This window comes from Aquarana catesbeiana, linkage group LG02, assembly GCF_042186555.1.
Source record: "Aquarana catesbeiana isolate 2022-GZ linkage group LG02, ASM4218655v1, whole genome shotgun sequence".
NCBI lineage: Eukaryota > Metazoa > Chordata > Amphibia > Anura > Ranidae > Aquarana > Aquarana catesbeiana.
Window position 1 is genome coordinate 774,760,641 of NC_133325.1, and position 24,020 is coordinate 774,784,660.

A 24,020-nucleotide genomic window follows, 5' to 3' on the forward strand; every position below is an offset into this window, starting at 1 on the left:
GACACCTGTCATCTCTGGGGCCCTCTTCCAAGCACAGGAGATTGTGTATTTGCTATCAGACCGGTGAGATTTCCGCAACCCAACAAAAAACGTATCATGACTACCTGCTGCATCACAAAGCTTTCCTTCAGGGGATTGTCCATCTTCCAGAATTAGGGCTAGGCTCATGCCTTTGTCTACATGTTTAGGGCATGGGTCGACAACAGAAAAATGTGCACAGATGTGATTGGGTTGTAAAACACACCTGTCAGAGCTTGCACAGTTTTTTTGGGACATCTCAGTGTCATCTTCTCTAAGGATGCACGAGAAACAGTTTCTGCCCATGGAGGAGGAATGGGAGCTCTGGTCAAACATCTTGGTGGCTAGCCTATCTTGTATAGAAACAACAGAAATTACCTGGACCGGATCACAGCCTGCAAGAACCTTGGGGCCATAGGTAAGAATTAAGTATAAATCGACAAGATCACTTTGGATTACACAGATGCAACAGAATGTCATTTAGATAAGGCCAAGTCACCATATCTTCTATGTGGTATGAAGACAATAGAGAAGACAGGAAAAGAGAACTAGCATGGAAGAACAAATCCCTCCACCTCTCTCTTGTCCCTTTACTCTCTACCTCAATGACGCCCCCTGCTGCTCTCCGCAGCTCCATGCAGGGAGATCGCTGACATTATCAGCTCCTGCTGTATAATAATGTCTGTGTTCCTGTCCTTTCCCCAGGTTGCCAGTAATGCTCCATCTTCGGTGTACCTCTGAAGAACACAACAGAGAATCAAACTACTACCTAGGTGACTAACAACCACTCAGATTCCCCCAAATTTTCTAATCTGCAACCTGAAAAGCTGGTATTTGATTGGCTTATGGGTATTTCAGTGGACTTTACACAGGGTGGACATAATACAGGAGATGGTCAGAGATTGTGGACATGGTACAGGAGATGTTCAGAGATTGTGGACATAATACAGGAGATGGTCAGAGATTGTGGACATGGTACAGGAGATGGTCAGAGATTGTGGACATAATACAGGAGATGGTCAGAGATTGTGGACATGGTAAAGGAGATGGTCAGAGATTGTGGACATAATACAGGAGATGGTCAGAGATTGTGGACATGGTACAGGAGATGGTCAGAGATTGTGGACATGGTACAGGAGATGGTCAGAGATTGTGGACATAATACAGGGGGTGGTCAGAGATTGTGGACATAATACAGGAGATGGTCAGAGATTGTGGACATAATACAGGAGATGGTCAGAGATTGTGGACATAATACAGGAAATGGTCAGAGATTGTGGACATAATACAGGAGATGGTCAGAGATTGTGGACATGGTAAAGGAGATGGTCAGAGATTGTGGACATGGTAAAGGAGATGGTCAGAGATTGTGGACATAATACAGGAGATGGTCAGAGATTGTGGACATGGTACAGGAGATGGTCAGAGATTGTGGACATAATACAGGGGATGGTCAGAGATTGTGGACATAATACAGGAGATGGTCAGAGATTGTGGACATAATACAGGAGATGGGTAGAGGTCGCAGGCATGAAACAAGAGATGGTCAGAGATGGCAGACATGGTACAGGAGACAGGCAGAGGCTGCAGACATGATACAAGAGATGGTTAGAGGCTGCAGACATGATACAAGAGATGGTTAGAGGCTGCAGACATGATACAAGAGATGGTTAGAGGCTGCAGACATGATACAAGAGATGGTTAGAGGCTGCAGACATGATACAAGAGATGGTTAGAGGCTGCAGACATGATACAAGAGATGGTTAGAGGCTGCAGACATGATACAAGAGATGGTTAGAGGCTGCAGACATGATACAAGAGATGGTTAGAGGCTGCAGACATGATACAAGAGATGGTTAGAGGCTGCAGACATGATACAAGAGATGGTTAGAGGCTGCAGACATGATACAAGAGGTGGTTAGAGGCTGCAGACATGATAGAAGAGGTGGTTAGAGGCTGCAGACATGATAGAAGAGGTGGTTAGAGGCTGCAGACATGATAGAAGAGGTGGTTAGAGGCTGCAGACATGATACAAGAGATGGTTAGAGGCTGCAGACATGATAGAAGAGGTGGTTAGAGGCTGCAGACATGATACAAGAGATGGTTAGAGGCTGCAGACATGATACAAGAGATGGTTAGAGGCTGCAGGAGACTGTCAAAGATAGAGCACATGCTACAGAATTTGCTTGAGACTGGGGACATGCTTCAAGAGACAGTCATATACTAGAGACATATTACATCAGGCTGCTAGAAATCACGACTATAAAACAGAGTAAAAGGGAAACACAGCTTAGCCTCTGTAGTAGACCTGAGGGCGGCACAAAAAGTGGCAAAGGGCTACATGCAGCCTGGGACACAGGTTGGGCACTAGGTCTAAACACATAAATAAGAAGTGCAGGATATAAAAAAAAACAAACAAACAATAAAACAAACACCTATACTCACCTATGTGGCTGCAGCATTGGTACGATGCTGCAGCTGTCCCATGCCGGCTCCAAGACGGAAAACTGAGTGATCAAGTGACAAGCTGTCAGTCACTGGCTCTTTTATCTGCCCCTCCAGTATTTACTGGAGCATTGGGCTGTGGAGAGGGCGGGAGCGGCTAGCTCAGGCTCTACACGGCGCACTGAGAAGCCGAGCCAGCTGCTAGTCAGGCATCTGGGTGGATCACGCATTATTGACGGGACCCCGGCAGAGCCTGGTCTGGCTCTGTGACATCAGCTCACAGCAGAGGCGTAACTAGAACCTTCTGGGCCCCAATTGAAGAAACTATGAAGGGCACCCATGAGTTCCTCCAGTTGTTGTCAGTATTTTTTTATTTATTTACAAGCTTTGGTGAGATATCAAGAGTCTAAACAGACCTCTGATGCTACACCTTTGAGATAAAGATAGGAGATTGGGGCACAGCCCTCTTTTTCCATCTCTGCAGTCTGCAGCAGCATAGAATGAATGGACAGGAATAGCCCTGTACAGAGCTTCCTGTTCATTTGCAAACTGAAGCCTAGTAAACACAGTTTACTAGGCTTTAGTTATGAATGGACAGAGTCAGCAATCGGTACTGATCACTGACTATTCATTTAGACAAGGCAGGGGCCGGTAAATGACATATTTGCCGGCCCCTTCCGGCTCCCCATCCTGACACATCCCCCTGCTCAGCCTGTGGGGGGATCCCAGGAGAGCTGCGAGGGACAAGGGGGGGCCAGAGGAGAGCACAGGAGCCCAGGGGCAGCAGAAATAAGTGGGATAGGAAGGGCAGCGGCATATAGAGAAATCTATCCCCTCCATGAATGCCTGCCTCTCCTCCTCTCCCTCCCACAGGCATTCAGCAGCTGCAGGAGGAAAATGTTCCTCTGTATGCCTCTTTCCCTCCTATCCAGGTGTACAAGGGGCTACATGGTCCCCCTGGAGCCGGGTTGCAATTGCGACCCCATCAACCCCTGTAGCTACGCCCCTGGCCCACAGTGGACTGTCTGCTGAATCTGGATGAAAGGAGTGCAGAAATAATGCCCTCCTGTGACCCACATAAAAAGTATGGTCAAAAAAAGTTTTGGCAATAGTTTCTCTGCATTTGCAAACTCTGTAGCTGGGAGACTCTAAAGTCGGGTAATTGACAAGGTGTCAACCGAGACTTCAAGGTACCTCTAATAGCTTGCAAAGAAATATTGCAGCACCCAGATTTCTTTCCAGACAGGTTATCTTTAAATCAAAAGAAGGGACTCCAGTAGTTCTAACAATACTATTGGCTCTTTCTCTATTTTACATTCGGTGGCTCTATAGGACCACTCAAGCCTTATAAATCCTCTGAAGAATGTGCCAAACACTGCTAATACAACTACTCAAAACAAATCCGTCCGTCTGCTTCAACAGATCTTTTAAAGACCTTTTTAAACCTTTTTTAAAGCATGTATACTAACTATTTCTCCGGATGAGACAACTGGTTCCATTCACAAACGTTACTTTCCGCAGCAGCAGATTGTAAACCAACGCATTTCACACATTTGGCATCCTGTGCTCAGCAGATGATAGAAACGTCTGGAAGATTTAATTATTTCAAGCAACAATCTGGGGGGACGGAAGAACTTTCTGCCTTAAAAAAAAAAAGGGGGGGGGGGGGGGGGGAGGAAACTGAACTTCAAACTATTTTTCTAAGCAGTGAGGTACAAAAAAAAAAAAAAAAAGAAAAGAAAACATGGAGCATAATTAAAGGTATTATATATATTAAAAAATGTATGAGAGGCAACAATTACACACTACCCTTATAAAAAGGAACTAAATGCAATTGCAAAAGCTGATAAAGTAGATGTAAACCCAATCATTAAGATCTCATATCAGCTTTAACATTTTCATTTTATTTTAAAATTTTTATATTTTTGAATGTGCAGCTTTCAGGCGATTTCTGTAACAGGGGGACAACATTCTATCTCCGCCTCCCAACTGTCCTCTTGTATTGTTATCCTGACACACAGCCAATGAAAACTTTAAAAAAGAGGAACTAAACCCTCCTCTCTTTTTACAGCCAAGGCAGCTGCCATCTTTAGCCTCCATTTGAATTGCAGTTGCCATGGTGCTGCACATGTGATCAGTTATGACTCTAGCCATTTGATGGCTTGACAGTTCAGTTGAGAGCCAACATAAGCACACTAATAACTCTAAGGGCAGGGGTCTCAAACTGGTGGCCTTCCAGCTGTTGCAAAACTTCAAGTCCCATGAGGCATTGCAAGGCTGACAGTTACAAGCATGACTCCCACAGGCAGAGGCATGTTGGGACTTGTAGTTCTGCAACAGCTGGAGGGCCGCCAGTTTGAGATCCCTAACTCTAAGGGCTCGTTTAGACCTGCCTTGAAATTTTAGATACCGTGGACACCAATTAACGAGCCTATCCCCAGAAGATGCGTTAAAGACACATTTTGCACACAACATATGCCTTTAGGTAAAAAACCTTCTGTTAGAATCCCCCCCCCCCCCCATACTTACCCAAGCCCATTCTCAATCCATGCATGGGAGCAGCAGCTCTCTCCTCTTCTCCCAGCTCTCTCAGGCTGTGCTGAAATCAGTGGTTGCCATTGGTTGCCGCTGCTGTCAATCAAATTACGTGACGAAGGAGCGGGGGGGTGGAGCCACACAGTCTGTGCTAATAGATGCAGACAGGGCTGCTCAGGAGCGAGCCTACACGAGTGCCCCCAAAGAAAGTGGCTTTCTTACAGGGCCACGTGCGGAAGAGGAGGAGCCTCAGAAGAGGAGGACAGAGCAGGTAAGTAGAACATGTTTGTAAAAGCTTTACAATCACTTTAAAAAAAGGAGGAGAGCAATACAGTGTTGCCAACCAACCAGACTGAAATTTAATGACACCCACAAATTACTGGCACGGCCAAGTTTTTACTGGCATTTCCAAAAGTTGCAAAATTACAGTTTTAAGTGCAAATTTCCGTATTTAGGCTACAAACAAATTTGTGATTTAAGGTAGATATTAAGGCAAAAAACATATTTCTTATTTTATTTTCAAAATAGTAAGTAAGTAGCTCAGGGACAGGACTCAGGAGGGCAAGAAATTGGAATGGGCGGCACACACACACGACAGTAACACTGACAGCAGTGTGCAAGCAGCACAGATGATGATGACACCTCACCGACAAGACACATCCTCTCTCCTGAGTCACAGTCGCTCTCCATGCCAGGTGGTCCCTTCAGTCCACTCCAGTCCATACAACACTGACAGTCCCACTCCCGGTCTGTCTTGCTCCCATCCCACAGATCTGCACGCTCGGCTCCCTTGCACCATGACATCACACAACCACCCCTGCCAGACCCGCCCCCACTGGCCCCGCCCTAGCACACTGTAGCAGGGACTCGGATGGTCTCGGCCAGCTCCAGGCCAGAACTGCGCATGCGCAGTTCCGAGCCAATCGTCTTTTTTATTTTACTGGCAACCTTTTCCTGTCACTGGCATTTACTGGCAGGAGAAAAGTGCCAGTTTTATACTGGCTGCCAGTAATACTACTGATGGTTGGCAACACTGGAGCAATACGAAACTTGAATGAGTCCAGTAAAAGTTTATTTTTCATGACAGGCGGTCAAAAACCAAACGCATTTCAAGGCTTTACAACTCCCCCTTCATCAGTTTTCAGCCTGGTGACTCGAATCATTATCACTTATTAAACCCGTAACCCTTGATGCTTTTCACTCTGCCCTGGACCTACTGTTGTCCAGTATTATTTTGAATCACTGCCAGCATTCAAGCCCTGATGATCGACCGAAACGCGTTGGCTTTTGACTTCTTCTCATGACAAATACATTCTTAAGGTATTCCTGGCATGTGAGTGTTTTTGAGGGATAGGTTACACTTGAACAATCAAGAGATGACAAATGGCAGAACACAGTTTTCCTCTTTTGAAAGGAGAACCAGTTCACAGCAAGCAAAGTATTTCAAGCTCTGTTCCAGAAGGTAAACCAATGTACTTAGAAAGTACAGGGAACCAATCACAGTGACTCAAACTTAGGCGTGGCACAAATGTTGGCAAACTGAGCTGGCTTCAATCAGACCGACAGTACATTCCAGCGTGCTTACCCCCGTGATCTGTCCTCCGGCTACCATGAGCTGTGTCTGGGGTATGGCCGCCTGTAGTGAGGGCTGCTGGGAAGGCTGGACTGGCTGCGGAGGCTCCCCAGGTTCTTCTTTAAATTTAGTCTACAACAGAGAATCCTTATAAATTACTACATAATAAACTAAATGCTATTTAATAACACACAAACAGCATGTTCATCCAACCCGCTAAATGTACATATAGGAATGACTTGTGTATTCAGCCACTTTTATGATTAACAGACTAGAAGGTGACACCGCTGTTCAGACACTGCAGCTTCCTGTGTCACCCCTCCCTTCCTCCAGCCTCATTACTGGACTGTGAAAGAGAATTACTCTCTCCCATCCAGAGTGCTTTCCTAAACATTTTCCCCTCTAACCCCAAGAACCTGAAACATGTTGACAGCAAGTGCAGTGTGTGTTGATTAGCACAATACCTTTCCACATCTCTCCTAGTCCCCTTTATACATTGCCGGTCCTTCTCTACTGGCACATTGGTGGTCAGCTGTCACCAACATGATCTGCAGGGTTACCAACCATCCACCTGTAGCAGCCAGAAATAGGTAGTGGGAACGGGTAGGTCAATGGTACATACCCAGGTAAAAGGATAATGAAGACAACTACTCCTTTTTCACAGCATTCAAATATCATCCAAATACTTTACAGAGTATACACAGCCATTTACAACAGTCCCTATTCCAAGCAGGAGCTCACAATCTTGACTACTTGACCTTGCTTTTTCTGGGACTTTTTTATCACAAGTTTAAAGGAGAAGTCCAGCCTGAGCTCGTATGGCTGGGCTCCTCCTATGGGTCACAGGGGTGCAATTTGTTTTGCACTCCTGTGACCAGTTTTCAGCAGAGAGCGGTCTGAAGCCTGCTCTCTGCTAACGTCACAGGAATCAGTCCAGGCACCGCGTCATCCCGACAATGGAAGTCGGGATCCTCCAGGTGCCTGGACTGACAACCGTCTCAGCCTCTCAGTGAGCTGCTGAGAGCCAGAGACCGCCTCTCCCCGCCCCTTCACAGCTCATCGCTCCAATGAGCATGGAGGAGCAGAGCAGGAAAACTGCTGATTGACAGGCAGCAGCCCTCTGCTCGGAGAGTGGAGAGAACCGAGCTATCGGCGATGTTCGATCGCTCGGTTCTCGGTGTAGAGGCGCTGGGGGGACAGATGCAGCATCCGAATGTTGTTGCATCCACCTAGGTAAGTATGATGGGGGGGGGAACCCAAACCCATACTTGTCTTTTAAATCATTTTTATGTGAATGCCAGAGCACAATTTTTTACAACTCTCATGTAACTGTCAAATTGCTTTTTGATACAATAAAGAATTTTAATTAAAAATATTTGAATCATTTTTTGGCTGCTAAAAAAACCCCACGAAGGAACCTCTCCATCATATAAATGCTTCGGGGTGTGCAGCACCACCAGCTCACATATATGCGTTTTTCTATTCAGTTTTAAATCAGTATTTTTTTTCTAAAAAACTACTTATAACCCCCAAACATTATATATAGATAGATATATCTATTTTTTTTTTATTTATAGTTAGCAGAAACCCTAGGGAATAAAATGGCAATTATTGCAATATTTTTTGTCACACGGTATTTGTGCAGCAGTTTTTTCGAATGTAATTTTTGGGGAAAAAATACACTTTAACCACACTCCGCCCAAACCTATTCTGGCACTCCTTTCCAACATGTAACAATCATCATTTTTTTTGTAGAAAATTACTCAGAACCCCCAAACATTATACACGTTTTTTTTTTTTTTTTTTTTTTTTAGCAGAGACCCTAGGGAATAAAATGGCGGTCGTTGCAATTTTTTTATGCCACATGGTATTTGCTCAGCAGTTTTTCAAGCGCAATTTTTGGGGGAAAAAACAAACTTTAATGGATAATAATATTAAAAAAAAAAAAACACATTAAAAACATACCCTAAATTTTTTTGTAAATATGAAAGATGATGGTACGCAGAGTAAATAGATAACTAACATGTCACGCTTTAAAATTGCGCACATTCATGGAATGGTGACAAACTACGGTACTTAAAAATCTCCATAGGCGACACTTCAAAATTTTTTTACAGGTTACATGTTTGGAGTTACAGAGGAGATCTAGCACTAGAATTATTGCTCTCGGTCAAACGTTTGCGGCGATACCTCACATGTGTGGTACAAACACCTTTTACATTTGCACGAGCGAACTACATATGCGTTAGATTCTGCGTGGGAGCATGCAGGGATGGGGGGGGGGGGGGGGAACTATAAAAAAAAAAATGTTTTCCTATTTATTTTACTTTTTATTTTTGCACTGTCCCTTTAATTTTTTAATCACTTTTATTCCTATCACAAGAAATGTAAACATTCCTTGTAACAGAAATAGGGAGGACAGGACCTCTTTATGGAGAGATCTGGGGTCAAAGAGACCCTAAATCTCTTCTTTACCTTTAAAAGCAAAAGATGAAAAAAAAAAAAAAAGTTTACTTCCATCCTGGACCGGAAGTAATGTCATGACATCGCTCCAGTCCTCCAAGGCAATCAAAGATGATCTAGTCTTTTATCACCTCTGTGACCAGCAGGCTGCACCCTCGGAACGTTTCTAGGGCACGCTGGTAAAAACGCTAAGCCGGAGGAATACTCGCAGTTGTTTCTGAAAGCGTTCCAGCGGCTCATGAGCCGCTGGAAATGCTTTTCATGAGAAAACCAGCCACTGGCTGAAGAAAAAAAAAAAATTATGCGGTTATGGCTGATCAGTTCAACCATAACCCTGATAAACATATATATAATTAACATATTAATTATTTTACGGACCAAAATTGAGCAGATAACAGAAAATAATTGTTAGGATTTACATACACTTTAACCACTTGCTGACCGCAGGAGATAGGAGATTAGGAGATATATATATATATATATATATATATATATATATATATATATATATATATATATCTCCTAATCTCCTATCTCCTGCGGTCAGCAAGTGGTTAAAGTGTATGTAAATCCTAACAATTATTTTCTGTTATCTGCTCAATTTTGGTCCGTAAAATAATTAATTGAAAGTGTTTTCTTAAGTGCAAAAAAATAACTTCTGTATTCACCATAAGATCCTTATATTGAGGTCCACTGAGGGGCACAAAGTCTTTCACCTTTGGGTTATACTGCCACCTACAGGGGGATTGGACACAGTAGAACCCAAAAGTTTGTGTTCATCAATGGATGAAAAAGAAATTTGCGAATGTCCTGTGTGCTGCGTACACTTCATGTGTTACCTCAAGGGGACTGTCTAGTTCTTATCTTGTACTACAAAACAATTAGTCCCTATGCTGTGGAAATGAACAGCATGAGAGATTCAGTCATGTATTACCAGGCAACTGGGCAGGGCTGACACCAAGTCTTGCAATTATAGTCCACAAAAAGCATGTGGTGTCATTCCACAAGAGAAAATTTGGAGTGAAGTGCATTTCTAACATAAGGGGTATTGTTCTGTACCTGCAGAATCTTTAAAGCAGAACTCCATGAAAAAATTGTCAGCTTGTTGGACAGGCTTCAAGAGGTATGTAAATGGCCTCCACCTATGGAAAGGGCATTATTTAACTTTAGTCGAAGCTGCACAGTTTGTTTTCATCTACAGGTGCCCCTTACCTGCACAGGCAGTTTTTTTTTTTGGTAAAGGTGAAATAATCCAAGCTCAGGTTTACTCTAATGCCATCTTCTTTAGCCCAGCAAAGTAAACCCTACTGAGGTTGAAGAGTGGTGGCCTTTGCACACAAAATCAGTTTTTCTCTTAAAATATGCTATTTTAATGTAAAGACTTAATCAGTGTTTAGATGATGTACAGGACCTGGTCCTTACAAAAGATGGACAGTCTGTGACCTTCCCTAGTGGACAATAAAGCCTTCAAAGGGTTGACATGCTCAGCACTAGACCAACATTTTTCCACTTATTAAAAACATCTCTAAGGGGTTCTTGGTGGCTCCTTATTCTATATAGGAGCAAGTCTTTCCCTGCACATACCTATCCTAAAAGTTCAAACTGTGATAAGTCCTGCAAGGTCAACAATGCAATAAGGCATTGGATTGGCAGATGCCTTGCCATCCACCATTCTTATAGGGTCCTCTGAGTATCTTCAACTTTTCCCCAAGTATTTACATTATCCACTGGAATAAATCATAATTGCATAACATTTCCAATTACAGATTAGTACTCTTCCATTAATCGAATGAAGCAGGTTGAGACCATCATTCTGACATGCCCCAGTGGCATTATAGATTAGTATCAGGTGGCTATATTAGTAACCATCTACTACAAGGAAAGGCCACTTACAAACAAGGAGCAAAAAGACTTTCCACACTTCAGGATCTGGTTTGTGGTGCAAAGAGCCTACCAAAGTCTACAGCCATAAATAAGGAGGAATGAACTCTGGAAGATGTTCCCAAAGGCAAAAAAAGACAGACAGAGGGCAAAGGACTTGTCACCAGTATTGCCTGTGGCCTCCTTACAGCCGATCTGTCCCCCATTACGACTTTATCTTATTTTGTGTTTTACTGTGTGTGTGTGGAAGCCACCATCTTGGTAGGGGCAAGGTTACGCTTCCTCATTTCAGAGCCTCCAAACTCTTAAACTTCATGAGATCAAACCATGTTGTTATCTGACACGGAGATCAATGCTTTTGTTTGCAAACAAAGCAAACCCTAACACTGATCATAATTTGTCAACAAAGTCATGTAATTACCATTTTAGCACTGACACATGATTTTGTTTATCGATATACAGTGCCTTGAAAAAGTATTCATACCCCTTGAAATTTTCCACATTTTATCATGTTACAACCAAAAACGTGACATTTTTGCCCATTCTTCTTTGCAAAACATCTCAAGCTCTGTCAGATTGGATGGAGAGCGTCTTTGAACAGCAATTTTCAAGTCTTGCCACAGATTCTCAATTGGATTTAGGTTTGGACTTTGACTGGGCCATTCTAACACATAAATATACTTTGATCTAAACCATTCCATTGCAGCTCTGGCTGTATGTTTAGGGTCGTTGTCCTGCTGGAAGGTGAACCTCCGCCCCAGTCTCAAGTCTTTTGCAGACTCTAACAGGTTTTCTTCTAAGATTGTCCTGTATTTGGCTCCATCCATCTTCCCATCAACTCTGACCAGCTTCCCTCTCCCTGCTGAAAAGCATCCCCACAACATGATGCTTCCACCACCATGTTTCACAGTGGGGATGGTGTGTTCAGGGTGATTTGCAGTGTTCGTTTTCCACCACACATAGCGTTTTGCTTTTAGGCCAAAAAGTTCAATTTTGGTCTCATCTGACCAGAGCACCTTCTTCCACATGTTTGCTGTGTCCCCCACATGGCTTCTCGCAAACTGGACTTCTTATGGTTTTCTTTCACCAATGGTTTTCTTCTTGCAACTCTTCCATAAAGGCCAGATTTGTGGAGAGCACGACTAATAGTTGTCCTGTGGGCAGATTCTCCCACCTGAGCTGTGGATCTCTGCAGCTCCTCCAGAGTTACCATGGGTCTCTTGGCTGCTTCTCTGATGAATGCTCTTCTTGCCCGTCCTGTCAGTTTAGGTGGACGGCCATGTCTTGGTAGGTTTGCAGTTGTGCCATACTCTTTCCATTTTCGGATCATGGTGCTCCGTGAGATGTTCAAAGCTTGGGACATTTTTTATAACCTAACCCAGCTTTAAACTTCTCCACAACTTTATCCCTGACCTATCTGGTGTGTTCCTTGGCCTTAATGATGCTTTTTGCTCACTAAGGTTCTCTAACAAACCTCTGAGGGCTTCGAAGAACAGCTGTATTTATACTGAGATTAAATTACACACAGGTGGACTCTATTTACTAATTAGGTGAGTTCTAAAGGCAATTGGTTCCACTAGATTTTAGTTAGGGGTATTGGAGTAAAGGGGACTGAATACAAATGTACGCCACACTATTTATCATTTTCCTTCCACTTCACAATTATGTGCCATTTTGTGTTGGTCTATCACATAAAATCCCAACAAAATACATTTATATTTTTGGTTGCAACATGACAAAATGTGGAAAATTTCAAAAGGGTATGAATACTTTTTTCAAGGCACTGTAGGTTAGCGTTAAAGCCCCTCTGTTCTTCATTATTTAGTGTCAGGCTTTCAGCCATTGAGGTGCCATCTTTTGGCACAAAATCAGATCCAGGCTAGTTGAAAAGAGCCTCCATAACAACGAGGAGCCTTTTAAAGCCCACTGCACCTTTAAAAGCCACACAAAAAAAAAAAAACATGATTTAGCCTTCCACACTGCTTCAAAACATTCTTAGAAATGGCAAACTTCATCCAGAATTTCCAGAATTTTTTAACCAAAATTTTAACAAAATCAATGGGATCAGAAGGGTCGAGGATATCAGAGATGGAAAGTTTCACAAGCTCCATTATGAACATGCACACCAAATTCAGAAATATGTGGTTTTATTGCACTGAGTTTACGTGCACAGAGGACTTTAAACAACTACTGGCTGAGTAACTGAGTTGCTATTGGGAACCGGCTGTGACTAAAGACCTCAACTATACTCGTGAGCACCCCGGCGGGTAGTATCCATCCCATGCTATACGTGTAGGCCATGTGTATCCTGGCCGAAAAACTCCCAAAGATGGCATCATCCTGTCTTGTTGCTAGGATGACAAGCACCCTCCCCAATCCCCCCCCCCTCGTGTCAGAATACAGAGAACTGGCATTGGCTAAACTTGCTTTTGTTGAACAGTCAGCAGTACATACAGAGTAAAAATTGGCTGGTTCCTGCTGAACCGGCTGATTTTCGGTCCATGTTTACCCAGCTTTAGAGAGTATACAGAGCAGGGTGGTCAATGTCTGGTGCCTACTAAACTGTGTTGACACCAGGGTGAATAAAAATCAATGATTTAAAGAAAAAAAAAAAAATCTAATTTTTTTGGATTTAAAAACTGATTTTAATAAATTGCTTTTAGAGTAAAAATCTATCTAAAAGATCATTTTCTATTTAAGATAAATTAATAAATTTAGTTTATTCAGCATGAAATGGAGCTTGGTTATTTAGCATGAGGCTGTATATTCTGCAATATTTGCATTTTTGGTAAACTCGTTCAATGAATCCAAGCTTGGCAATCTGAGATAACATGCAGTACATAGATGCATTCACACAATTTCACAGTAACCATGAGATAAAACAATGTTCAGGAATATTCTTTTATCCCATTGTTTTGCAAATCTATGTACACTACAAACTGTATGATTGAATCAGTTCTGATATCGCTGTTTTACTAACCTGACAGCTTATTATTCTAAATAGAAAACCTTCATTTTGTTTGCAAATATTAAAGATTCTACCTACCAGCAAGAATAAGTCCTTACTAAGGATGAGCTCAGGCGTGTTCGCAAACCGCACGTGCAGAGCCCACCAGGAAGTCGCCTCTGCGCAGCGCTAATCAGCCAAGCAGTGAGACATTGTCCCGATGTGCGGCTGCAGAGATTGGGAAATGTCTCACTGCTTGTGTTTAGCGCTCCGCAGTGCCGACTTCCTGGCGGGCTCTGCACGTGCTGTTTGCGAACATGCCTGAGCTCATCCTAATGCCGCTTACACATGACCGGACTTTCCGTCAGAATAGACTCCGATGGTCTTTCAGACGGAGTCCCGCTGAAACGGACTTGCCTAAACACGATCGCACCAAAGTCCCATTGGTTAGAACGCGATGACGTACGACGCTACTAGAAAAAGGAAGTTCAATAGCCAGTAGCCAATAGCTGCCCTTGCGTCGTTTTTGTTCCGTCGGAATAGCATACAGACGAATGTTTTTCCCAACTGATTCCATCGGAAAGATTTGAAACATGTTCTATTTCTAGGTCCTTCAGAATTTTAGAACGAAAAAGTCTGATGAAGCCCACACACGATCGAAATGTCCGACGGAATGATTCCGTCGGACCTTTTCTGCCGGAAAGTCCGGTCGTCTGTAAGCGGGCATCTGTTAGCGGGCATCCAATCACCTGCTGCCGCCATGTCCTTCACCTTGTTGTGTCATTAAAGTGAATGAGAATGTCGGTGAATCAACAGCGGGTCAGAGGAGGAGCTGCTGCAGGACAGAGATGACAGTTGCTCTTTAAAAATTATGATTTAAATCGAGTTGATTTAAAGTGGAGTTCCACCCACTTTTACAACTCTTCAGCATCCCTCACTAAACTGTGCACTGTAAACGAATTGGATATTTATTTATGTTCTCAGCACTTACTGTATATCTGCTGTATTCATTTTTCACTTCCTCCTCCCTGGCCACGGCCCATCGCATCATTTCCTGTTTGCAATGCCTTTTGGGAAGGGGCGGCAACTTCCTCTGACACTGCCATTGCTATGGAAACCTGACCTGAAACCTATTACACTGCTTGTGCTGCACTGAGCATGTGCGAGATCTGTAAGGATGAGATCCAGGAAGAAATACAGTCTGGCTTCAGATGCCCTCACTTAAGATGGCCACGGGCTGCTGTAAGTTTATAAAATAACAAACTACTGCTATAAACTAACAAAACAGACCTTAGTTTACAGACTAACTTTACTAGAATACATTAAGCTTGTGTATTATAGAGGTATTTTTATTTAAAAAGTAATTTCGGCCGGAACACCACTTTAAATCAAGCCTTTTTACTAGTAATTTAAATCAAATCCACCCTGACCGACACCCTGCACAATTGTCATCAACAGAAAAGTGGAGGCAAGGTTATAAAAGTATTTATAAAAGAAAAAATTTGCGCTAGGTGTGTAAATCAATTTCAAAGTGAATAAAACAATCCTGTGAAAGAATATCCTGCAGCTAAGCACTATGACCTTGATAAAGGGCACTAATAGATAAATACAGAAAAAAGTGCAGCGCTGGATATATACAAAACCCAAATAAATAGTGCTAATAAAAGATTATTATATATGAACCATGTACATTGAAAAAAATCAAGCACAAATCTATGCATCCATAAAAAAGAAGTGCTTCACCATAAGAATACGTGTGTTCTATGGTGGTATTAACCACACAAGTACTTCTTTTTTATGGATGCATAGATTTGTGCTTGATTTTTTTCAATGTACATGGTTCATATATAATAATCTTTTATTAGCACTATTTATTTGGGTTTTGTATATATCCAGCGCTGCACTTTTTTCTGTATTAAGGTTATAAAAGTGACAGTTGTCAGCAAAATATCCTACAGACCAAACTACTATTTCTGCGACGTCAGTTAGACTTTAAACCATGTATATTTGCTGTTGGCTTCAGTTTCGGCTACAGGCTTATTAGCCCAAATGGGTTTAGCCCCCATTCACACCAGTGCAAATCGTCATGCGATTTGACAGTTCCAATGGAAGTGCCAGCGATGGAAGCGTTCATTATCAGCGCAACTCATGATGCAGCGATGAAAAAGGTTCCTGCATTATTTCTGCAGATTTCATGTGCGAATTGCATTGACATCTGTGCATAAAATCGCACAGTCGTCAGCAAGCCGCACCTTAAAATCGTATTGACCGGCGGCTCTGAAAATGGCGCTGAAGTAGCACGATTTCAAAGCCGCATTCAGTGTGAACGGAGGGGCTTATTGAACTATACCCTGCTGAGAAGTTGGGACATACAGAAGCCTAACATTTCTACACATGGACTTGGCAGTGGGAAGGAAGCACCACAAACTGCAACTGCTAATTCACAAAAAGAAAAAGCATTTTTTTTTTTTTTTGCAATTATAAAGCACAATTCGTCAGACGAACACTTCAGGCGTAAACGTTTCATCGAGCGCAGTGCAGTCTGGTGTCTTCTTCTGGTCCCACACACTGAACTAGCAGGACACGCTGAGAATCCAGCAATGCCTTTCGGAGTGAGTGACACTGGGAACAGTCATGTTTTATTATACAGTATGGCTCGGAGGCTGGGATAACAACAGTCTCGTCTTGAGATCGGGGAGCCGCTTAACTAGCGTGTAATTCCGTCCTAATAGAGACATTTCAGCCACCACAAAGAATATGCATCAAAATATGTGATAAAATGGATTCGCCGGCCAAGAGAAAAGCATTAACCCTCATGAATGAACACCCCTCCTGGGAGCTCACTGCCTGCAAACTCCCCCATTTATCTGTCATTACATGAATGATTAGAACTTCATACGCTATACATGTTCAGCAATATCAGTGCTGTGTACAATGATTTGCACATACCGTATAATCTGTGCAAAGCACTCAGACTGAGACAGACAGACAAGCGCAATGCATACAAAATGCAAAACTATCTTGTAAACACACATTGAGCCTGTCATGGGAGACGAGTAGACGCTGCATTTAAAGGGACACTCCGTTCAAAATTAGAACCTTGAGATGCAGACAGGGAGTGGAGTAGCTTTGTTTTTCAGCCAGAGGTTTCTGTACATTCACATACACTCCCCTTCTCCCTTCTGTTAATAGTCTGCTGATCCCCCCCGGACCTCCCTTCCTTGCTGCCTCAAACAACTGGCATGTACCAGATTCTTATGGCCAATGATCAGTTAAAGTGGTTGTAAACCCCCCACTTTTCACTGGCCAGTGAAGTGACTGGCTTCAGGTGATACACAGAGATGAAACAAAACCTCCTACACAAGTTGTACCTGTATTATCTGCAGCCCTCTCTTCTCTACAGCCATTCAAAGCGCAGAATGAGCTTTCAGAAAACAGGAGACGGGGAGCTGAAGTTACCATCTGCAGATCTCAGTGAGGAGAGCTGAGTGGACAGAAAGGGACCAGACCGGGATGGGACCCACCCCCCCAGCAACATAGCTGAGGCGGTCAATCGCAGGCTGTGTAAATTAGCCAGTATGGGCTTTAAAGGGGAGTTCCACCCAAAAATGGGACTTCCGCTTTAAGGGAGGTGACCCCCTGACATGCCACATGTGGCATGTCATTTTTTTGGGGGGTGAGCCGGTACCCTCTTTTCAGAGGGTCTCAGCTCCCACTTCCTTTCCGCGCACCGCGGCACCAGAAGGGAGATCACCTCTCCCCCCTCCCTCTCGGCAAACATCTGGGACACGTCACAGGTCCCAGATGATTGCCCGGCCAGTCACGGGGAGCGGCGCGGCTCTTGCATGCGCAGTGGGTGCCTGGCTGTGAAGCCACAGCTGGGCGCCCACACTTACAATAACGGCGCCGCAGAGAGGAGGGGGAGAGGAGCGGGGGTTCGCTCTCCCGCATCGCTGGACCCTGGGACAGGTAAGTGTCCGATTATTAAAAGTCAGCAGCTGCAGTATTTTTAGCTGCTGACTTTTACTTTATTTTTTTAGTAGAACTCCACTTTAACTCTGCTGCGGCCTGCTCCCGTTGTGGTTCTGTGGGAGCAGACCTTCTACATATGTTCTGGACTTGCCTTAATATCTCTATGTACTGGAAAGGCCCATTCTCTTTCTTAGATAATACAGTAAAACCTTGGTTTGAGAGTAACTTGGTCTGAGAGCGTTTTGCAAAACAAGCAAAATTTTTAACTTCATTTTGACTTGATATACAAGCGATGTCTTGATATAAAAGAGTAGTGTCATGTCACAACTGGGTATAAAAGAGAAGAGAGGCTCCTCTAAGTGTAGAAATATGGTTACATTTAATGAAGGTACAACATTTAGCAACTTACATGGTTGATGATGGACATCGGTGAGAGCCGGCGGTGCGGGGGACGGTCTATGTGGACAGCTTTAACCGGATGTCTGCATACTTAAGAGGTGCCCCTTTTAATCATCAACCATGTGAGTTGCTAAAATGTTTTACCGTCATTAAATGTAACCATATTGCTACACTTAGAGGCGCCTCTCCTCTTTTATGCTCTGTAGCTTCTGCTGGATTTTGCTTCTAATCCCCTTGTGGAGGCTTCCATTTGTGGCTGGACATTTTATGGTTACACAACCTGGTCACATTGTTATAATCTTTTTATATGGACTATAAACTGAAGAACTGAAGGAATAAATGGCGAGTTTCCATTATTTCTTATGTGGAAATTCGCTTTGATATACAAGTTCTTTGTATTACAAGCATGTTTCTGGGACGAATTATGCTCACAATCCAAGGTTTTACTGTACTCTACATTTTGCGTGTGCCCCATACCCCAGAGGTTGGACTGCTTGGTGTTTTGAATGACTTCATACATCGGACTCATGCGCAAACTCTAGTTTGTGTGTTAATATTTTATGCTAGCAAATTGATACTGTTAACATGGAAAAATCATGATGCACCCTCAGTACAAAACTTTTAATCGCTTGGTGAATAAAGATTTACCCGTTTTCAAGTTGATATATAAGGGTAGGGCTTGCCTTAAAAAGTTCTTTAAAATATGGCAGCCTTGGCTTGATATAGAGTCCTTTTGGAAAGATACTCAGCTATCTCAACAACCATAATATGGTAGACATATTTTGATGCCTTCACATTGTGGGTTTGTTGGAATTGCAGGCTATGGGCTTCTTGGTCTCTCCTGTTCGATGGGGAGGTTGGAGGGGGTGTGAGTGTTGTATGAGTGTCTGGGTGTGTATGATTCTTTGACTTTTAGAAGCTAATAGAGCAATATGTTGGGCTCTGTTTTGTCCAACCAATTCGTTTAGATTTCTTACTGTATGCCCTATTGCTCCCTATTGGGAGAGATTTTTGTGTTATGCCACCATTTTGTTAACTAGTCAGCCTTATATGGCTTGTGGTTTAACATCTGCACACTCCTGTAAAAACGCGTCATGCTTTTGGAATATGTGAAGAGAAAAGTAGTAAATAAACACCTTAAAAAAAAAAAAAAAAAATATCACAGGCTGTGTGCTGGAGCTCCCTCCTCTGTCAAAGGTGGCTCATGCAGAGAAAGGAGGTAGCAGACAGAAATGACACTTCGTGCTCTGGATTGAGACAAGTACACACTATAGAGGGATATGCTTTATAAATATTTCATGTCTGAGGTTTACAACCACTTTAGCCCTGTCTTGGGATGTCTGCATGTTCATGGTGTTGCAGGAAGAAGAGAAAAAAGACAGAAGAGGGGACACCACAAGGTTTGGAAAGTTCGCTCCAAATGCCGTCCCACTGACCCTCTTTGTAGCTTTGTGTGCTTTTATTCTGCAAAGATGAAGGTAAACAAACCCCATTTACCTTTAGCACAGTTGCTGGGTTTACTGGATAGTATTGGTAGCCATCATTTATTGTCTGAAATTATTACAAAGAAAAAAAAATTATAGTTATCTTCTTATAGCAGTTTGTAGTCTGTCTCTTCAGTGCTACATAAGTACAAAGCAGTAAAGAAATAATTGCCTAGACCAGTGGTCGCTAGAGCTGCACCATTTTGGATAAAACGAGAATCACGATTTTTTTTTGCTTAGAATAAAGATCACGATTCTAAAGAACTTTTTTTTTTTATTTTAAAGATTTAGGTTATCAAACAAGATGGCAATAAAATAAGACATAATACTCTTTGCTTCAATCAAATTTAAAGAAATCTAATAAAAAATAATGTAATGTGTAAAGAAATAAAAAAAAAAAAAAAAAATTACCATTAAGTTATATTAGGGTTTATTTTTTTTTATTTTTTAATTACTCGCCGATACCAACCGCAACTTTTTTGTTTACACTTCAGCTGTCAGCAATGGTACAAAGCATTGAAAAGTTATTTTAAAAATGAAATACATTTTTAATTTTGCGCTTTTTCAATGTGAAACTTGTAAATATATGTTAAAGGTGTAAAAATATTAATGAACAAAGCAAACAAAAAAAAAAAAAGTTTTAATTATTAATAGTTTATAAAATAGAAGTAAATAAGCATAAAAATTAAAAAAAAAAAATCAGCAGGAAAATAATAATTTAATGGAGAGGGAGTATAAAGGAGTTAATAAGGCTGATCAGAGTAAATTAAGGGTCAATAAGGGGTTAGACAGTAACAATTTAATAAAAACCCCAAAAAATTTTTTAAAAAATGTTTTACTTGATAGGGTTGCTTTAAACTGACTTAATTTGCAGAACAATGTTCACCCTTTTGATCTGTAAATTAACAAAAGAACAGATAAGAAGATGCAATGTTTTTTTTTTTTTTTTTTTTAAATCTGTCTTTCAGCACTGAGCGATGTTATTGATAAACATTACCGCTGTTTTTTTTTTGTTTTTTTTTTACAGCTGCGAGCAGGGAACTACTCTGCACTTTCTACATAAATCGTGGAGATGCTGGATCAAGATTGTGTAGGGGGTTGAATCGAGATCACGATCTTTTAACGATTAAACGCACAGCTCTAGTGGTCGCCAACCTGTCGGACCCCACGGACCACTAAACTCACCATTTTATTTCCATGGACCACCAACATTAATTTTACATGCCTTACACACACACACACATACACATACACACAATACTCCGGCTCTCTGTTCCCCTCCCCCCGCACTGCATCACACTGGTGCCTTACACAGACTCATCATTGGATCTCCCCTCCTTATCCAGCCGTGTGCTCGAGCTTCTTACTCCCTCCCACAGTCTGTAATAAGCGCTGCCATTGAAAGTCCCCTCCTTCACTACTCCTGGCGCCTCCCTCTGAGTTCACAGGAGCCGGAATTACAGAGGAAGCATCAGGTATCAATGCACGCTGACAGTATTGATTGTCAGCGCGCATTGAGAAGAACACTGAAAACATCAGGCGGTATACATCCGTCACAATGTTGATTTGCGGCAGAACCCCAGGGGGCCACCAACATTTTCTCGTGGACCATCAGTGGTCCATGGACCACTGGCCTATAGTTCCTGGAAGACAAAGTATTTCTAGCCAAAACTTTTTTTTTTCTTTTTTTTGTTTTGGATGAAGCAGCATATAAAACCTCTGTCGGATTTTTGTTGCTCTCTGTGTCTCCACTGGGGTGATTTATTACTACCAAAATCCAAATAAAGTTGCCACAAGAACCAGAGGTGAGGGGTCATCTTCAAATGTGGACATCTGTTGCATGACAAGTGTCTAAAGCTGGCCTCCACCCTTACAAATAAAACAGGAGGAATCCCTTCCACAGGGACACTGTATTCCGAATACACTGATCAGTGGCTGCAGCTGATTGTTATGTCCCTTTGACAGAAGTCGATTAAACAACTGAATTCTGTCAAGTGGGTAAACCCACACACTGATTGAACTTTGTCCAATTCCCTGCTGGACTGGACTGAGTTTGATTGGTGTATGGACAGTTTTAAAAGGTAATTTTTTCTCACATGCGTGGGAGTGACATCATCGCGGCTCGTGACAGTGCCCGAGAACCCGGAAGCAAGATGGGTGAAGATGAAAGGGGCTGCAGCGCTGCCATTGCGGCACTGGAACAACTTCGTTTTAAGGTAAGTTTTGCATAATGTGCTAGTATGCAATGCCTTATGACTTTACCTTGCAGGGGAAAAAAAAAAAAAACATCCGCGGTATACAACCACTTTAGGTGGAGCTTGCAGGAGACTGACAGCATTTACTATAATATGCAAGTATGCACAGCCAGGAATGAGGCAGAATTGTACAATGTACTGTTAAAGTGCGGCAGTGTAGAAAAGTTTGCCAACTATAATTCCGAATGCATTTTAGGGAGGTGGGAAAAAAATAAATCTCCGCAATGCATGCACTTTTCCGTTTCATTCCTTTAAAAATGCTGCAGACAGTACAGAAGCACGGAACATAACCTGTTGATTCAGTTGGTGCCCAACTTCCTGTTTAGGCTGACAACAAAGTGCTTCTTCTGTATTGAAATCCTGAGCAGAACTGTCAGTACTATTTGCTTGACAAAACAACTCCTGCCTACAGTTTCCCCCAACCTTCTCTGTCCCACCCCACATGCATACATAGATTTCTTTCCTAGGAAAAGAATGCTGCTGCCTTCACTGCTGGCAGCCCACACACTGTGTTTAGGAAAAGGGCTCTTGGAAAATGTAGTTCTGGAGATGCTTCTACGTCTAGAGAAAGGGCTCTTGGAAAATGTAGGTCTGGGGATGGTTCTAAGTCTAGGGAAAGGGCTCTTGGAAAATGTAGTTCTGGGGATGGTTCTACATCTAGCGAAAGGGCTCTTGGAAAATGTCGGTCTGGCGATGCTTCTACGTCTAGGGAAAGGGCTCTTGGAAAATGTAGTTCTGGGGATGGTTCTACATCTAGGGAAAGGGCTCTTGGACAAGGTTAGTTCTGGCAATGCTTCTAAGTCTAGGGAAAGGGCTCTTGGAAAATGTAGTTCTGGGGATGGTTCTACATCTAGGGAAAGGGCTCTTGGAAAATGTCGGTCTGGCGATGCTTCTACATCTAGGGAAAGGGCTCTTTGAAAATGTAGTTCTGGGGATGGTTCTACATCTAGGGAAAGGGCTCTTGGACAAGGTAGTTCTGGCAATGCTTCTAAGTCTAGGGAAAGGGCTCTTGGAAAATGTAGTTCTGGGGATGCTTCTACGGTAGAACTGAGCTCCCAACAGCTGAAACAATTTTACCCTTTTGTTTTCCAGAACTTTAAAAAGAGCATGTTTGAGAAAGGGATAGCAGGAGATATCAGAAACAACAGATGTGTTCCAGGATCTGCCAGAGAACGCCCCTTTCTCCTACCAGACACCATATGATTTATCAAATTGGAACTTTAGACAGAAAAAGTCCTACTAGTTCAGTGTTTCTCAACCTTTTTCCAGGCAAGGGGCCCTTTAAAATTATACAAAATCTTGAGGCACCCCATTCTAAAATGTGAAAAAAAAAAACAATAATTTTACATGCAAGCACTACACACGTAGGACATCCAACATTAGAGGTGATTTATGTTGGGTGTCTGGCTGGTATTACAGCATTTCTTCTTCATTTTCTTTACCCCTCGCAGCTAACGTGATCCCCAATGTTGACAGAGAGGGGCTGGGGGGGGGCGGGTCCCAAACAAAGATGCTGTGCAGGTGCCCGATGTCCTTAACCAATGAGGTCAGTGGTTGTTAGGACACTAGCGGCTGGCCTGCACAGCGCCCAATGATGTAATGCTGCACAATGAAAGCCATGGCTTTGAGTAACAAAAAAGAAAACTTGATCCACCCGCTGGCTTGAACACACTTTTTGGGCAATTTGGGGCAATTTTTAGGAATTTTGCCAAAGCACCCCTGAAGAACCCAGACGGCACCCTGGTTGAAAAAGACTGTGCTAGATAACTTAAGGCTGGCACCTTTTGCAGATTCAGAGATATAAAACATTAAAAATAAATGCCTACTGTTTAAAATCCAGGAACGCACCGTATGACCCTGCTTTGCACATACTCAGTTGCTCTCTGTTTTAGGCCCTGTGCTGAATTTGCAGAGGCCAATCTGCTGACAGACTAAATATTTTCTGCTGCTCAGGGGCCCTGGGCTTCATCAAAATGGCAGCGTCCAGCAAGAAGAAACAGGAGCAATGCTGGGGGCAAATTACAGTGCACACTAATTTTGGTAGCATA

At 42.7% G+C, this 24,020-nt stretch overlaps 1 protein-coding gene across 13 annotated transcripts in view; it reads right to left on the minus strand.

Annotated features, from left to right (window-relative positions):
* Positions 1-24,020, minus strand: part of POU2F1 (POU class 2 homeobox 1) — a 142,210-nt gene that overhangs the window by 37,803 nt on the left and 80,387 nt on the right. For 5 of the 13 annotated variants that reach the window (XM_073617356.1, XM_073617361.1, XM_073617355.1 and 2 more), the window contains 2 exons: positions 19,731-19,784; positions 6,584-6,703 (listed from right to left, as the gene is read on the minus strand). The exons of 2 other annotated variants lie outside the window; for them this stretch is intronic. In XM_073617356.1, the coding sequence (XP_073473457.1) occupies positions 6,584-6,703; positions 19,731-19,784 (174 nt within the window). The remainder of the gene's footprint in view (positions 1-6,583; positions 6,704-19,730; positions 19,785-24,020) is intronic. 6 more of the 13 variants (XM_073617364.1, XM_073617360.1, XM_073617363.1 and 3 more) reach the window with 2 other exon arrangements.